An 18,219-nucleotide genomic window follows, 5' to 3' on the forward strand; every position below is an offset into this window, starting at 1 on the left:
ATATATATATATATATAAAAATATATTAATGTTTCAAAGCACTTTCTGAATAATTCATTTTGAATGATTAATTCATCTTGAGAATCTGTTTATCTGGAAAATCTTTCTTTCTTTTCCTGGTTCTGGTTTCTTATTCACAAATAAGAAATGTACAACAGTTCCTTGGATTAACGTTCATTTAGTTTTAACATTTTTCTGCAGTGGCCTTCCTCTAAATAGTTCTTTTAATGTAAAGTAAGTTACTGGGAAGATCTCCATCCTAAAAATTGAAACGAATTCTTGAATCGTTCTTGGCTTTAACGTGATATTCTGAATTGTTCAACTTTCTACGTTAATTTATTATTCATTACATAAACGTTGTGAGAAATCCTAAATCATCAATATCCCTTGAAAAAAATACTATTTTTAGCCATGTTGGATTCGTTTGAATTTTTAGGGTTAAACACAAACATGAAACTTTTTGAATTTCCCCAATAACTGAAACGTAATGTTCAAATGTTTTTATTGTAAGTTTTTTATCTATACAAAATTCTTTTTATTTTAATGAGATTTCATTTGGTCTTGGAGTTTTTTTTTAATTTCGAGAAAATGCTTTAATTTGTTGCGGAGACTAAAGCCTAATTATATTTATCACTAATTTCAGATAATCAAATGTCTTAATGTTTTCTCTCTCTCTTTCTCGAATTTGTATATACATATTCTACCCCCTCTCTGTATTTAATCCCTTTCACAGGTTTTGAGAATTTTATAACGATTTTAAAAAATTTGCAAAGGGATAGAATAGACCTTGTACAACAAATTCACAGTGGATAAGAGAAATGGTGTCAGGATGCCTTCGGTAGTACCAGCTCCAGAATGGGGTTTCAGAGATGTATGGCAAAGCAATTTAGAAGAAGAATTTCGACATATTCGCCAGGTTGTTCAACAATATCGATATGTCGCTATGGTATGTATAAAATGTGTATTCAATTTCTCTACGTTTATAGCTAATGGGAATTTGTAATTTATAGATTTAAATAAATTATTTAAAATTTTATTACGTAGTACTGTTAAATGTCTTAATAGATTGTAAGTTAATATGGTCCAAGACGATGATAATTCTGATATTTTGAAACAAAATTACTTTTAATTTTGGTAAATTTCATCTTAATAAATCTAAAAACAAGTTACTACATTTGTCAGCTTTGAGCTTATCAATTTGATATTTGTGAAATTTGGAGAGAACGATGTTTATAAATTAAATATAAGAAATTTACCCGCGACAGATATTGTTTTATCTTTTATATGCAATTATGTCATGTACATTTCAGAAAGCAAAAGCTTTAGAAGGGACAGTTTTGAAAGTAAAATTTTGTACCGCTCGGGAGAATACCTGTTTTGATAGACGAGTATGGAGGACAGCTGGGCATGTCTGACGTACATGTTACAAATCAATGACTTAATGATTTGCTTTTAACCAAGTCCAGTGGTTCTCCACGGGGGTCCGTTTATATGAGATTTTGTCATTAAAATTTGTGCAATAAATTGGTTATATTTCTGTAACACACTGTGGCGGAGGTAAAGGATACGTACACTACCGGTTTTCGGCGTAAATAAACCCTAACCTTAACCCTAAACCGTTAACCACCGGGTTATTCTTTACCTTCGCCCACAATGTTTTTAAGATTTTTTTGTATATGCAATTCCTAATATTTAATTATATAAAATAAACAATAGACTTTTTTAGCATTTGGTATTCCGATAGAGTAAAATTGGAATCGAAGAGGTCCATAGGCGAACCACTGACTTCTTTTCAAATCACTTCTTACTATTAGAGATGAGAACTCGAATTTCAACGTTGGTAGTTTTCAAAACGGAGCACCTGCTCTCAGTCGTTACAGAAAAAGGTTATGGAATTCTTACTCTGTTCCACTTCTCTCCTCAAAGTTAAATCGATAGCAACTTCAGTATGGTTAACGATGAGGTGGAGAAAAATCAGTAACTTCAGTCTGTTTTCAACACATCAGCAACTTGGATGTTTAATCAGGTATAAATGTTTCTGCTACCAATCACTTTTATCGTTATAGGTAACAAAAACAAAGTTCTGAGAAGGCTTAGTTTGGATAAGATGTGTTTAGGATTTTATCAGGATGTCAAACGAAAACGCTACTATTATGGCGGGACAATTGAAGTACTTCGTTTGGAACTTTTTAAAAATAAATCTGGGGTTAATGCTTGGAATGTCCTATACTGTAATCTCTTGGATGTGAAAAAAAAAATAGGCAATGTAAGTTATGCCTGTCCTGAGGATTGGCTGTAAGGAAGTTCATGTACAAGTAGTTCATCAGATCTATATCAATCCTGCTTATTGTCTATAACATATTTCAGGAGTGGTGACTTTGGTGACATTTCTGCTAATGTGTTTGTAGAGCTGCAGATAATCTTTCCAGGTTTGAGCATTGTCTAGAATTTGTCTATTATAGAGATGATGAGTGAACACAGTCCCAAAGATTTGATGTTGCTTGATTAGTAAATAGGTATTTGACACTTTAGTACACAAAAGATGCAGAAGGATCACTAGCAGAACAAAAATACTTAGCAGTTTCTATGAGAGATATGGTTGTGGTGCTAGAAGATATACGGTTTGTGGAATGTTTGATAGGGAGCAGAATAAACTGAGATAAGAGCAACTGAAGGATGTGTACACTGGTGCAGACATATTCTTTGGATGGATAGTGGTTCTCTGAATTGTTTTGGGTAGAAAATAGAAGAAATGGTAAGGCCATACTCAAGAGATTGGGTCTTCAAAAATGGATAGGTGACACTACAGTACATAAAATTTGTGCAACGGTACTAGTACAGCACATAATTTTTATTGCACTTGAGTGAGCTAACTGTAAATTGAATATCTTTTTTTTTTAAACTACTCATTCAGAAATGTTTTACACTGATCTTCATAGGTTGATCAGTGTCCTTTTTTTTCTTTTTCTTTTTTCTTTCTTTCAGTTTTTCAAATCAGCTAAACAAGTGTTTGTAAGAAACTGAAAATAGGGGTCTGGACAATTTGTAGAAAATTTGACAATTGTAGTATAAACATGCTTTTGATACAGATCTTTTTGGAAAATAATACTAGCAGAATATTTGGATTTAAAATTTTTTTAACCTAATTGTTTAAATTTTATTTGTAGGATACAGAATTTCCTGGGGTAGTTGCCCGTCCAATCGGAGATTTTCGAAGTACAGCTGACTACCAGTACCAACTTTTACGCTGCAATGTTGACCTGCTCAAAATCATCCAAGTCGGGATTACATTTTTAGATGATTTTGGACAGACAGCTACTCCTATTTCCACATGGCAATTCAATTTCAAATTTAATCTTACGTTAGTGATTTTCTTTTCTCCTGATACTTTGCAACTTTTTTCTAAATAGCTATTTTCTTGATATTTTTATTGTAGTTGTTAAAATAAATTTTTTTCATAATTCTTTATTATTGTAGTTTAGAATTTTTTAAATTTTGTGCATTTTTAAATTTCAGAGAAGATATGTATGCTCAAGAGTCTATAGATCTTCTAACAAAATCTGGTATACAGTTTAAAAAGCACGAAGAAGAAGGAATCCATGTAGATAATTTTGCTGAATTGCTCATGACCTCTGGAGTTGTTCTGGCAGATCAAGTGAAGTGGCTATCGTTTCATAGGTGAGGATAAAAGAAATTTTATTAATTGCCTGCTTTTTGTAAATGTTACCAATACAGAGCCTTGACTACAAGGTCTCATAACTAAAATGCTGTAATGGTACTGTTATGACAAGATACTTGCTCACATCCAGTTCTGAGATATCTCCTGATTGTAACCTTCCACATAATAATTAGTTCTAATGGCTTTTACAACTTGAGGCTGTAAATATTGTTTTCCAAGACTACCAGAAAGTAGAGATGGGTAAAAACACCACTGGCTGGATGGAAAGCAAAAGAACCAGCAAAAATTTCTCAAAATAGAATGGGTGGTGTGAGCCAATTACTTAGTGGCTGTAGCATTTGATTGGGTAAAATTGTATGAAATAGACAGTGTTGCTTTGTATATATTCAGATACCATATTTTTGTTTTACAATTCTTTTATTATATTTTACTAAATATTTTGTAATGTAAAATTTTATATTCTAAAGCAGTTATTTTTACAGCATTGACTCTAGCTAAAAATATTTTATTGCATTTTGAATGAAATTGTGGAATATTTACACGTTTATTTGAAACTGTCTAAATTTGCTTAGGGTTCAAATGACATAGGCATATTATGATAAGGCTTGTCAGGATAAGAGCTTAATGAATTAGAAAATTTCAATTTTTCTTTTGAATCATTGATTTATAAAATATTTAAATACTATTATGATAGTTGTAAATTTACTAAGTAACATTGGACATTTATGTTGAAGAATGGGAATTCCATTATAAATAATACAATCTATAAGTAAATTTTACTAGGTTAAAGGGAATCGAAATGTATGTAATTTTTATGAAATTTTGATTTATACTTTTTCATTACACAATTTTGGTAGTCAAGGTAACCATTTCAGTGCACCCAAAACTGAGGAAGATATCCTCAGACCAGATTTTTTGCTTGATTACTTGCAACATTGTGCTATATACTAAGGTACCTAAGGACCAAGTGATGTTTAACTGAGCAAGAGGTTGAGTTTTACCACCCACTGATCATTGATCTCCATTCATCTTTGGATACATATTAGTTAGTGATTAGTTTGAACTTCACTTAAACATGTGAATAAAATGTCTTGTTAGTTTGTGGAAATGGAAACTGAAAGTGAGCAATTTTAAAGAATCTGTTTGATATTCACTTTGTCATGCTTACATGGGTTGGATGAGATTTATTAGGGCAGATATTTTATGATTAGATGCTGTTCTTGTTAAATTTCAACTGTTTCTAAGTAAGATATTTCCCCATGGCTGAAGATGTTTTCATGGAAAATTGGAAACCTGTTTGTATGATGGTAACACTTGTTTGATAGTTCCCATATAAGATGTACACACACACACACACACAACAGGTTTCTTTCTGCTCTCATCTACCAAATCTGTTTGCAAGGTTTTGGTCAGTGTAAGGCTGTAGCAAAGTGACATGCAGTGAGACTAAACCTGAAAACACATTTGTAAACTTAGTCTCATAACTATGCCTGAAATATATATGTGAATACTGAATATATGGAAGATTTTGCTAACATAACATTTTGAAATGAAGCAAAAAAATTCCCAAAATTGTATCTAGTATTGAACAATCCTCTCCTCAGTTTGTTGCTAATTAACATTGATATAACCTCTTATTTACCATTGAGCTTTGAAAATAAAAGTCCTCCTGTAATGCTAAATAACCTTTCCCACAGCCCTTGGTTGCAATTTCCAAATGTGTTAGATCCTCTGAGATTTATTACAAATCTTTCAGTATTTTTAACAAGTGTTCAGACTTCTCCCTTGAATTGTCGGAAACTTGTTACAAGAGACAGCTAAAAAAAAAAAAAATTTAAAAAAAGAAGAGCCTTCTTACATATGTAGGCAGTGAGCTGACAGAATCATTAGCACGTCAGGCTAAATGTTTTAGCATTTCTTGTGTTTTTTAGAACATAAAGTTCAAATCCTGATCAGCTTTGCTTTTATACACTTTTGACATCTACACAGCTTCTCTTTACTTTCTTATATCACCAACTACCTTGAGTAGGAAACAAGCTGGTAAAAATCCTAAAACTACCACCCTCCTGGCTCAACAGCTTACACCTGTTATCTAAGCCTCTTAACTATTTCATGCAATTATTTTGAATGTAACTGATTTATATCTAAACTTTAACCAGAAAATATTTTGTAAACTACACTCTTATGATGATGATTTTATTTTAACTTTTCAGTGGCTTTGATTTTGGTTACATGTTAAAAATTCTGACTAATAGCAATCTACCAGCTGAAGAAGTGGACTTTTTTGAGCTGCTGTCTATTTACTTTCCAAATATTTACGATGTTAAATATTTAATGAAGAGCTGCAAAAATCTAAAAGGTGGCTTACAAGAAGTTGCTGAACAACTAGAAGTAAGTGTTATCAATGTAATATTGTCAAAAAGCAAATTTTCAGGTTTATTCAACCAAGAAAGGAAATAAAATTAGATGTTTGCTAATTTGGATGTGAGATAAAAAAAAAAAAAAAAAAAGAAGTTATTCAAAATTGCAAGGTGGTCCATATTTATAGTTTCTGAAATAACACTGATACACTTGCTTTCAATGATACTGAAACAAGAGGTATAAATTGTTGAAAGCAACTGAATCATTGTCAACTGCTGTAAAAAAAAAACAAGATGTATTAAAAGGAACAGCTACAAACCCTTAAACTGATTGAAATATTGGAAGTAGCTGAGGGACTTTTAGCAAAGTTAGTGCAGAATAGGGCTTGCTTAAGATGCAGTTTGAGTTTGTGAACTGTAAATGCTTTTGTTGGGGTGGAATTAAGTTAACTCTTGGTATTATCTTTGGTAATACAGTTCTATATTTAAGAGATGAGGAATTAATAATCTTTGGTAATGTCTTTATACTATCTCTATTCTCATAGAATAAAAGAATGGCAAATTTCCTTTATCTTGTATCCGAGAAGTCTTAATGATTTCTTTTTTAGCCCAGAGATTTCCTTACTTTGCTGGAGATCAATATAGCTATTATAAAAAATTTGTTGCTTTAATTTTCTAAATCAATTTTCAAAAGTGGGCTACAAGCCATGGGTCATGATTAAGTGGGTTGCACTGCTAAAACAAATCAAAAGTAGTATTTCATTGTATGTTCCATTCAGAAAGTACTGCAGGTTGTCCATGACTGATTTAGATTCTGAAGTCTACATGCTTGATCAAGCTCATTTCTTTGATTCTTTTCAAGCTAATTTGAAATTCCTTTTGCCACTTACATTGCTTTGACCCTACTTTTTTTTTTAGAAAGCGCAGAGAAGAATTTGGCCACATCCAGCCCAAATATTCCTCTTGTTTTATGTTTAAACAGACCAGATGCGCTTCTCACATGAATCCTACAATGTCATTCTAAAAATAATCAGATCATCAAAATCTCAAAGCTATGAGATAATACATGGTTAATTCAAAACAATGTGAATAAATATATTTGATGGAGTAATCTGAATGCTAAAGGGTTAAACTTAATTCCAGCTGCCTGGACACTGTTAGTTTGATAGCTTAACTGAAAAGAGTGCATGGATATATGAATTGTAGAACATTATTTGGATCTATAGATTCTGGCAAAATTTGTTACATTTTAAGATCAATTTATGTCTTTGTTTCTTTGTATTGAAAATTGAATAATCTTTGAATTTATTGAAAATATTGTAGATTTGTAGAATTGGACCACAGCACCAAGCTGGTAGTGACAGTCTATTGACAGGAGCAGCATTTTTCAAGATGAGGGAGGTAAGTTACTTAGTGTCATCATTTTAAAGATTCTTTTTTTAAAAATGTGGAGATTAGATGCATATGAAGCCTTCTTGAAACCTTGAATTTTTTTTTAATATCTTCCAGTTTCTCCTGAAGTAAAATTTGTAATGTAATTAACCCTTTTGATACCAACCTGCCTGAAACTACCTCTGGCTCTGTAGTACAAATGTCTTGTCTTCAAAAGTTTTGAATTAAAATCTTCCAAACCGTAGTCACAATTTATGTTCCTAACACTAGCTTAATGATAACTAAGTTGTTTTACTAAATTCTTTGTTATATTTAAAATTGACAAATGCAGAGCATCTCAAAATAAATATAACAAAAGGGTTAAAATTTTTTGCCAAGGTTTTATGAAATGGTGGTTTGCAGTATGTTGTCTCCATGTGACAGTTATAAAAACAAATTGGAAAATATGTGGTTTACATGTTACTAAATCTCTCATACCACTTCATATAATTCAAAATGTTGATAAATATTTTATGAAACCAGTCTAAATTAATGATTATTTTATTTTAATTGAAATACATATTTTAGTATGAAATATAAAAAGTTTAAGTTCATTTTAGTATAGTGAAGGTAATTTTCTTATTAACCTAGTAATGACTTAAGTATAATCTCTTTAAATTTTTGTCCTTGTCAGATCAAAGGTTCATTGGTTTTTGGCAGGAGTTGTAGAGCAAGCTATAAATCAACACCTACACTATACTTTTTTTTTTTTCCTTTACTGGAAGCATTGAACTTTTTCCATCAAAATAATTCAATATTTGATTTGTCATTCATGAAACTTACTTTGCTTTTAAAAATACAGTAAATTTAACCCCTTTTTGTATAAACTGACTTCCAATTTTGATTATAATCTATCGTTTTTTTCTTTTCAGATGTTCTTTGAAGACAATATTGATGATGCGAAATACTTGGGTCATTTGTTTGGTTTGGGAACTCCATTTATTCAAAATGGCTCTAGTTATGAGAACAGTCATGTGTATGTGGCCCAGAATTCAACTATTCACAGTTCCAACAATGGAGAAGATTCTGGTACAAATCCTACAAATTCATCATAACTACCAATGAAAAAAAAAAATTGGCATAAACATTAAGTGGAAACGATCATTTTTTTTTTTTTTTTTTTTTTTTTTTTTTTTTTTTTTTTTTGTGCAGAATTTTGTAATCATCTCAATATTCCTCTTCATTAGGTTCTCCCACTTGATCCATACATCTAAACATATGTAAATTTATCAACTGAAGTGTTGTAAGACTTTAATTGAAAAATGCTGTTTTCTCCTATTCTAAACACATAAAATATCTCACCAAAAACATAGTCACCATTGCTGTTAGCAGCCGTTGTAATTTGGTAGGGGACTGCATTTGTGAATTCTTCTGGGAAGTGCAAGTACATTACATCAGATATGGTTTCCTGTTTTTTTTTCCCCCTCACTCAACTCTTAAAGAGTTAGCTAGGTAAAAAGCCTAAGCAAAAGAATGCAGAAAACGTTTTTTTTTTTCTATGCTTCAATGATTTCTCTTTGTTTTCAAATTATTCAGTTACTGAAAATTAATCCTTACCAGCCTATCTTCAAAGAATTTACTGATTTAACATGGAAGTTTATTCCTTTAGAAAATATGTCCAATATCTTAAGGCATCTGTATTGAGGTTAAATGTCAAGATTAATTTCTTGTATAATGAAATTTACCAAATTATGAATTGATTTCCCTCCTACAGTAATAGTACCTATGATCACTCGTATGTATACCTGTATGTTTCTCTTGCATTGTTCATTTTCTTTTTGCCATATGTTCTTTTTTAAAAGTACATATGTCCCAAAACAGTATCCCAAAGATTTTTTTTTCCTTTGGAATATACAAAAATTAAGTTTATGCAGGACTTTTATAATGCGTGTTAGGTAAGGATGTCTGCAAAGTTTATACTCGTATTTTTGAGTCTGTTACCTATTAATCATTTACTAAAGAACATTGTCAGCGATCTTTGCCTTTTAATGCTTGTTTTTGTTTCTACCATAACGTTTACAAAGGCTGCTAATAGCACATTGCAACACTCGTATATCAAGTGTTGATCATGCGATTAAATAACTTAGCCACTTTAAAAGTAGGGCACTTATGAAGGAGAGAATAATTCTAGAACATTATAATGCAGATCTTATCTAGAATGTTTACCCACAAGCACATATACAAAAACAAAGTAAGCAGTAACTGATTAAATAGCTGAACAAATTATTATACAACAGCATATGTGCACAGGTGATTGGTTAGTTGTAGAAAATATGTCCAGTTTGAAAGACTTCTCCCCCACCCCTCAAAAAAACAAACATATTTGAACTTACAGAAACACTGCTTTAAAAATTAAAATACAATGGTCTTATAATAGATAGCTAAATACATTAGCAAAATGTTTTTCATTACCTTAATTTCTGTGTTTCTTTATTCAAATAGTTCTAGTATCATGTTACCGTTATATAATTCTTTTCACCTATTTACTACAATTGAACATGGCACATTTCATAAAAAAACAAACTTTAACTGCATAAAGACATTTTACTTCTTCCATAACTATAAAAATAAATCAGTATTTTACTTTGATATGAAGGCATTTGGATAAAATATTTGTAAATAAAATTTAACTGGCCTTATTAGATTGTATTGTCTTTTTGAGGTTTTTTTCATTACATTTAATTGAAAAGCAATTAGTAATATTATATTATAGGGGACAGTGGTTCTATTCAACAAAGGTTGCATTGTCATTTGTATGCTGAGCTACTTGGATATTTTCAGAGTTGTTTGTCAGATTGATTTATTACTAAAGCAGGATTGGCCCATGTGGTAAGAAGTCTGCTTCCCAATCACATTGTCTTGGGCAAGTGTTCTACTTCAGCTTCTGACTGGTTAAAATCTTGAGTGGATTTGGTTAATAGAAACTAAGTCTATTATATGTCTGTTACTATTTGTTTTGCCTTGATTTTGTGATTTTTGTAAATGAATAATTTAGTAAGCATGATTTCAACCTTTTGTGAAAACCTGTTTTACCATGGAGTGGGGGGAATATCTTGCTTGAAAACAGGAAGGTCCAGCAGTTAAAATTCTGTTTGACCCATGTAAAAGTGGATGCTGTGTTTTAGAATTTTTTTTTGTTGCTCTGGACCTAAAACTTGTACGTACTTCGTCTCTCTCTGGAGCTACACTAAATTACTTACACTCTTACATTTTGGAAGTTTCTTTTAAGCTTAAATATTCAACACCCATCTGATGTGGAGGAATGCTTCCTATAGGTTATGAACTTTAATTCTTTCCTAGAAAACATGTTAGCTCTCTTACATTCTCTTCCAGTTTCTCCAAATTTCCTCTTAAAAGGGTTGAAAATAAGTACTAAGTCAGTCTAATATAGTTGTGAGTAAGCCAATCTATATTGATTAGTTAGTAAAATATCATGAGCATTATATATATAACTTTCACACTCTTGAGTTGAATCAAGACCATTTAAATTAAAACATATTTGGAACAAATATCAAGTTACTTTCTAAATTGACTTTATATGTTTTTTGCATTATGTCTCGAATGAAGTTTGGGACGTTACTAGGCTTGTGATCACAGCTTTTACATCTGTGTTGCTCTTTGCTTAGTGGTGTCCATTGTAAAATACTTTAGGTAAACCTGTTCAAAGTCTGTCATCCATAGCAGCCACTGAAAGCAAGGACTTGTTTTCTGGAGCATCATCCTGATGAAACAAGACCCCCTTTCATAACTGCCTCTGCGGCTTGGCATAGTACTCTACAATTTGCTGTGACCCTTTTTGAAGATAACACTCATGCATCCCCAAAAACTAAGGCATTCAACTTTCCTTCAGAAGACATGTCACCCACTGAGCAGAGACATTTGTCATGCCAAGCTTGTATAGAATATTCTCAAATCTCACATGGTATGCTAATAGCGATGGCTACTTGATTTATAATCGATTGCTTGTCATCACCATATGGTAAACCTTTTTATTTTTACCTTGGTGGTGGCACATGCAGGGTGTTCAGGCCTTGGATTATCTTCAAGACTCTTTCCTTCCCTGCCTAGACTCCTTGGCAGGAGGGGACTAAACAGTTTTTCTGCAGGTACTTGATAACACTATGCCAAATTTTTTTTTTGTTCAAGAGAAGTTGTTACTAGTTACTTTTGAAGTCTTTGAACAGTCAGTTTACCTGGATAGAAACGTGTTATTAATAAGGGGGTGGGTTTGAAATTAATGCCTGCACAATTTCATAACTCTAGCGTCACTCATTCATAGTCAGCCTATGAACTTTTCAACCCACTCTCGTATAGCAGTTTTCACATAGGAGTTGCTTGCCAGATCACTTGGTTGCATATATTGGCAATGTTTCAGATTTTCATTTCATCAACTAGAAATGGTCTTGGAGCAATTATTCAAATCGTCCTTTCCTATCTCTGTTATACCAAACATCATTTATATGCAATCTCAATGATAGGCACTAGGGTGGAGTGAAAAAAAATATTGTGGAAATTCCTGAGGACTAGAATCTTGCTGTATTTGATTACTAGAAAATGCTTAAATTTCATGGAGATCAATCAAGGGCATTTACTCCCTCAAGCCCCCTAAATTCAAACTGGGACTTATATAAATTTTTACAATTTTATAGGCGCAGGAGTGGCTGTGTGGTAAGTAACTTGCTTACCAACCACATGGTTCCGGGTTCAGTCCCACTGCGTGGCACCTTGGGCAAGTGTCTTCTACTATAGCCTCGGGCCGACCAAAGCCTTGTGAGTGGATTTGGTAGACGGAAACTGAAAGAAGCCCATCGTATATATGTATATATATATATGTGTGTTGTCACACACACACACCCCCAACATCGCTTGACAACAGATGCTGGTGTGTTTACGTCTCCGTAACTTAATGGTTTGGCAAAAGAGACTGATGGAATAAGTATTAGGCTTACAAAGAATAAGTCCTGGGGTTGATTTGCTCGACTAAAGGTTGTGCTCCAGCATGACCACAGTCAAATGACTGAAACAAGTAAAAGAGTAATTGTGGAGTTTGGCTTTTGAGGGAGTAAATGCCCTTGACTAAGTGAAAATTTGGCGTTTTTCTAATAACGATATATGGCAAGATTTTAAGCCTCGGGCATTTTCAATTTCCACAATTTTTATTTTCATTCCACCCTAACACACGTGTGTGCTGGTATATAGATTGTGGAGTGAAAATTTTAAAATTGTGGAAATTGAAAATGCCTGAAGCATAAAATCTTGCTGTATATTATTTCTAGAAAAATGCTAAATTTTTGCTTATATCAGTCAAGGGCATTTACTCCTTCAAACTCTGCTATTGTAAAATTTACAAAAAACCCCCATTTTTCAGAGTTTAGAACTCCTGTATTTTCATAGGATGCATTTAGTTCATGGACATGTAGATATGATAGCCAATGATAAATTAATGTGCATTTAACTCCTGATTGTGAAATGTTACTGTTTTAAATCGAATTTTGTTTTGGATTACTAGTGTGGCCATTGCCAGTACCGCCTGACTGGGCTTCGTGCCGGTGGCACGTAAAAGCACCCACTACGCTCTCGGAGTGGTTGGCGTTAGGAAGGGCATCCAGCTGTAGAAACTCTGCCAAATCAGATTGGAGCCTGGTGTAGCCATCTGGTTTCACCAGTCCTCATTCAAATCGTTCAACCCATGCTAGCATGGAAAGCGGACGTTAAACGATGATGTATAGATTGACAATAAACAGTCAAATATTCCTTGGATAGCTATCCTTTGCATTTAAACTGGCCATATCCAGTCCAAATATTTTATTTTATATTCAAACTGGCTAGATCCAGCCTCTCATTCTAAAAATAAACATGTCCTTGAAATCTCAAAGCTATGAGATTATGCTTGATTAATTCAAAACAACTAAGCATTATAGTTGAGAGTAATCTGATCGAAAGGGATATATATTATATGTGTGTGTGTGTGTCCCTTTAGGATTTGAACCAGCCATGTCTGACAAATATTCTACCTGTTTTATGTTCAAACTGACCAGATTTGGCCTCTTACACTTACCCTCTAATGTCATTCTAAAGATAAACAATCACATCCTTGAAATCACGAAGCTATGAGATAATGCATGATTAATTGAAAACTGAATAAATAAGCATTACATTTGTCAGAGCAGCCAGGATGCTTAAGGCATTGACATCTGTTCAGTCAACTATACTCTTCCCCCATTGACTTCATTGGAGCGATTCTTGTTTACATCAAATCCTATCAAACCATGCAACCCATACCAAGATGGAACACGGATGTTAAATGAAACTAAGCATAGAAAGAGACAAATGTATATAATGGAGTTTTGGTGGGGGTTTCTATCTACCAAATTATACTCACAAGGCATGTCGACAAGACACTTACCTAGGATGCCAATCAGTAGGAATAAAACTAAACCAGTGGTTCTCAGTGCTTCTACTCCCTTCAGGATTGTAGAAAGATCCAGGGGAGTGTTGAAGAAAATTGGGGTAATAATGTGGTGACTAAAAGGGGATGATGGATGTAAAAGAAACACCAAAATGATGGGTTAATTAGGTTAAGTTTTATTCATGAAATACAGTTGTTTTGAATTTGCTGCAGAAATTGAATCGTTTGTGATGGTGGGGAGGGTGCTAGGAATGTGGCTTGGGTGCCAAGGGGATGGTAACCTGAAAAAGTTAGAGAACCATTTTATTGCAAATTGGACTCTCAGCAATACCTGCACCTGAAACAAAAAAATGTACTGCAAACAATGAAAGAGAGATGAGGGTGGGGATAATGTTTGCTATGCACTAATGAATAAAAGTTTAGATTCTGTTTTTTGTTGTTTTTTTCCCCCCCCTTTTCTTACAGATTGGAAAAATTTGCTTTAGTATGCAGAATTTGTGCCTTCCATTCTCAGTTTAACACAAAGACTGACCTTCTTCTCCAGGATCAGAAAATACTTCTAACCACCAATTCCTAACCCTCTACAAAGCATACACAATCTCCACATTTTTGAGTCTTTGCTCAACAGAGCTGATTAGTCACCTGCTCTAGTGAGTGCACTTTCAACTTATTCAACCATCCATATTATATCCCTTCAGGAACTGCTATGGTTGTTGTCTCCTTGCATATTTTCCTGTTCAAGAGGAATATCAACCACATTTAACTTACCAGTGCAGACGGCCTGTAGAGTAGCAATGTATATATCTCTTACTACAATTAATCCATTAAAAAGAAAAAAAAGAGCACCTATTCATCTGTATGACCCAGTACTACATCAGTCAGCTCGTCTCTAAATACACGATATCACAAGAATTGGACTAACCTAGATTACGTTCATTTTTGAATGAAGCAAGGCATTTTCTAATGTAAGGGAGAAAACTCTAACCACTTCTATCATTGATTTCTGTTCTGTAGCAAAATCACTTTAGCACTAAGGCCTTCGACTTAGAAAAAATTTCAACGAGATATCAAGAGTTAAAAAAATTTGATGAGCTAAAGGAAATTGCTGAAATAGGGCAATGTTAAAAATTGTGATGAGTTAAGGTATGATGCTTTAAGTGACAAAAACAAAAAATCGCTTTTGATTGAAATTTATTTCCTGAGTTGTAGAAAGAAAATAAAATCTTGGTGGTATTTCTTAGCAACTCTTAAAGAGGGGAGATCATTATGGGAAAAATCTAATCTTTGCAGATCGAAGGGATATGTTTTGTTTATTGAACCCCATCAGCACAACAGTCTATTCAAGCCTGCTTGAACCCTTTAGCATTTAAACCAGTCATATCTGACCTAAACATTTCATCTATTTTATGTTCAAACTAATCAGATCCAGCCTTTCACCCCTACCCTAAAATATTAAAGATAAACAATCACATCATTGAAATCTTGTGTGCTGACACCATGGAAAAAGCACCTGTTCCAGCGTTACAAAACCACCCATGCCAGCGTCATATAAAAAGCACCCAGTACACTCTGTAAAGTGGTTGGTATTAGGAAAGGCATCCCGTCATAGAAGCCATGCCAATACAGATCAGTAGAGCCTGGTGCAGCCCTCCAACTCCTGTCAAACAATCCAACCTATGTCTGTATGGAAAAATAGATGTTGCATGTATAAAATGCAAAATATTCTTTTTTTTTTTTTGTAGATTAGGTAGGCATAATTCGCTCCTACCTTTCAATCTCTGTATTTAAGCTACAAATAGTACTGCTGTAGTACACATACTGCATACACTTCTACAACATCATTTTATATACATGCTATAAAGGCAGAAATAAATCTGCCTTTAACTCAGTCACGCACCTATGTTTTGCTTATTTTTTGTGTGTTTTACAACATAAAGGTCACCAACTGCCTACTCTGAGTGATTACTGATGGCACATGCCGGGTATATACATATATATATATATTCATGTGCACATACACACACATGTGTATATATATATATATATATATATATATATATAACTGGCACTCCAATGGTTATGATGACAAAGGTTCCAATTAATGGAACAAACTGCTCACTGATACTATCAATTTAGAGGAGTAGCATTTTGCCATCATGCCTTCACACTTGCTTGAAGTTGGTTGATTTCATTCAAATACACACACAAATATACATACTTATATATATCCATACATATACTGCTATATTTTTCATCTACTAGTTGTTGAGGCACTTTAAAATGTGTTTAGATTAAAATAATAGATATCTTTAGGATTTATTTATAATGCAATAAAGCAAATAGTAATAGTTTGGATTTTAAAAGTGCCAGACTCTGTGATTCTCTATGAAAATGCATGTCAGGTGGGGTTTTTTTTATTACTATTCTATTTATTATTATTTTTTTTTTTTATAAAAATCTTGCACTCAGTTCTTATGGAAGACATAAACAGCTTACATGAAAAGTGCCACCTGGTGCACTTTGAAACATGTCAAAACAAAATATAGTGGTGATATTGTTTGTCTTGACATTTCTGACACCTGAAGTGAATAACACTACCCCATTCTTTTCCAGCTGTCAGAAAATGAGGAAGCCTCAATGTGATAATTAACTGCTTGAAATAACAGCCAAGTCTACCTCAGCATGCTGCTATCTAAAAAAAATTAAAGCCACATTGGACAACATACTATAGCTTTAGTGTAGAAAAAAGACAGTATGTTCATAGCTAGAGTGCTTTTGATAATAAACCTACATGATCAGTATGCGTTTTAGGTTCAACAGCAACTACAGTCATCTCAGTAATAGATGTTTGTTGACATGGAGAAGCCTTTGACAGGGTCCCTTGCTCTCTCATCAGGTGGTCAGTGCAGGTGTAGATGAATGGACTGGAGAGAGCTGTTAGTAAGGTAAAAGTCAGCAACGAATTTAGTGTACAAGTAAGAATTTGTGAGGACTTGGTTCTCAAATCCCATATGATTATCATAGTCCTCCAGGCCATATCAGAGGGATTTAAAAGTGGTTGCCCATGAGAAGTCCTCTATGCTGATGACCTTGTCCTTATAGTAGGATCTCTATTAGACTTTGAGGAAGATTTCAGGTGAGAAAGCAAAGCCTGGAATCAAAGAGCCTTAGAGTTAATTTAGCAAAGACCAAGGTACTAGTAAGCAAGAAAGCAGACAAATTAGTAACCTTTTCAGGGAAATGGCCTTGCTCAATATGTAGAAAAGGTATTTCACTCAGAGTACTTAACATAAACTAAGAACACATAAAAAATGCTGTGGAATCACAAGAAACTTGACAGACAGTATTCTTTGTGTGTGGCAAATATTCAGGAACTATAGACATTAAGAAAACATAGAAAATAGATTTCCTCTAATGCCAGGAGGATCCTAAGAGATAGTAGATAGTTTCTGTTACCTAGGTCATTAAATTGGCAGTGAAGGAGAACACTGAAAGCATAGTTGATAGAATAAGGACCAGCTGACCAAAGTTCAAAGAGCTGGTAACAAAGGTAGATTGTATAATGCTTGTGTATGAACAGCTATGCTACATAGTAGTGAAATGTGGCCTGTGAAGGCTCAAAACAAATGAAGCCAACGTGCTCTGCTGGATGTGCAATGTCAGTATGCATGCATGACAATGTGTAAATATGTTGGGAGAAAACTTGAGTATAAGGGGCATCAGCTATAACATGCAAAAGAGAAGATTGTGCTGCATATGAATGACGACAGCTGCATAAAAAAGTGCAAATTACTAAATGTGGAGGGAAACTGTGTTGCACACTTACCCTAAAGTGTATGCTCTGTCATATTTTCACCATTTTCTCTCTCTTCTTTCTCCCTCTATATTTGTCTTCTCTGTCTTCTATATGTGTATATATATACATATATATATATATATATACATATATTCTTTTATTTATTTCAGTCGTTTTGACTGTGGCCATGCTGGAGCACCACCTTTAGTCGAGCGAATCGACCATAGGACTCATTCTTTGTAAGCCTAGTACTTATTCTATTGGTATCTTTTGCTGAACTGCTAAGTTACAGGGATGTAAACACACCATCATCGGTTGTCAAGCGATGTTGTGGGGACAAACACAGACACACAAACATATACATACATATATATATATGACGGCCTTCTTTCAGTTTCTGTCTACCAAATCCACTCACAAAGCTTTGGTCAACCCGAGGCTATAGCAGAAGACACTTGCCAAGGTGCTACGCAGTAGGATTGAACCCAGAACCATGTGGTTGGTAAGCAAGCTACTTACCACACAGCCACTCTTGCGCCTATAT

At 33.6% G+C, this 18,219-nt stretch overlaps 1 protein-coding gene across 2 annotated transcripts; it reads left to right on the plus strand.

Annotated features, from left to right (window-relative positions):
• Positions 1 to 112: 112 nt before the first annotated feature.
• Positions 113 to 10,112, plus strand: LOC106883595 (CCR4-NOT transcription complex subunit 7). Of its 2 annotated transcripts, XM_014934672.2 has the most exons (7): positions 113 to 234; positions 734 to 946; positions 3,168 to 3,361; positions 3,517 to 3,678; positions 5,893 to 6,070; positions 7,363 to 7,440; positions 8,343 to 10,112. In XM_014934672.2, the coding sequence occupies exons 2-7, from the start codon at positions 830 to 832 to the stop codon at positions 8,523 to 8,525; spliced, it is 912 nt and encodes a 303-aa protein (XP_014790158.1). In that variant the 5' UTR covers positions 113 to 234; positions 734 to 829; the 3' UTR covers positions 8,526 to 10,112. The 2 variants fall into 2 exon arrangements, with proteins under 2 accessions (XP_014790158.1, XP_052829679.1); XM_052973719.1 differs by lacking the exons at positions 113 to 234; positions 734 to 946 and adding an exon at positions 2,452 to 2,755.
• The last annotated feature ends 8,107 nt before the right edge of the window (positions 10,113 to 18,219 follow it).

This window comes from Octopus bimaculoides, chromosome 16, assembly GCF_001194135.2.
Source record: "Octopus bimaculoides isolate UCB-OBI-ISO-001 chromosome 16, ASM119413v2, whole genome shotgun sequence".
Taxonomy (NCBI): Eukaryota; Metazoa; Mollusca; class Cephalopoda; order Octopoda; family Octopodidae; genus Octopus; species Octopus bimaculoides.

What these genes read in the sequence shown, in the direction of transcription:
- LOC106883595 (XM_014934672.2), top strand. Translation starts at nt 830, where the DNA reads ATGCCTTCGGTAGTACCAGCTCCAGAATGGGGTTTCAGAGATGTATGG. An exon ending in AATATCGATATGTCGCTATG is followed by an intron (nt 947 to 3,167) that starts GTATGTATAAAA and finishes TTTTATTTGTAG; the next exon opens with GATACAGAATTTCCTGGGGT. An exon ending in CATTTTTCAAGATGAGGGAG is followed by an intron (nt 7,441 to 8,342) that starts GTAAGTTACTTA and finishes TTTTCTTTTCAG; the next exon opens with ATGTTCTTTGAAGACAATAT.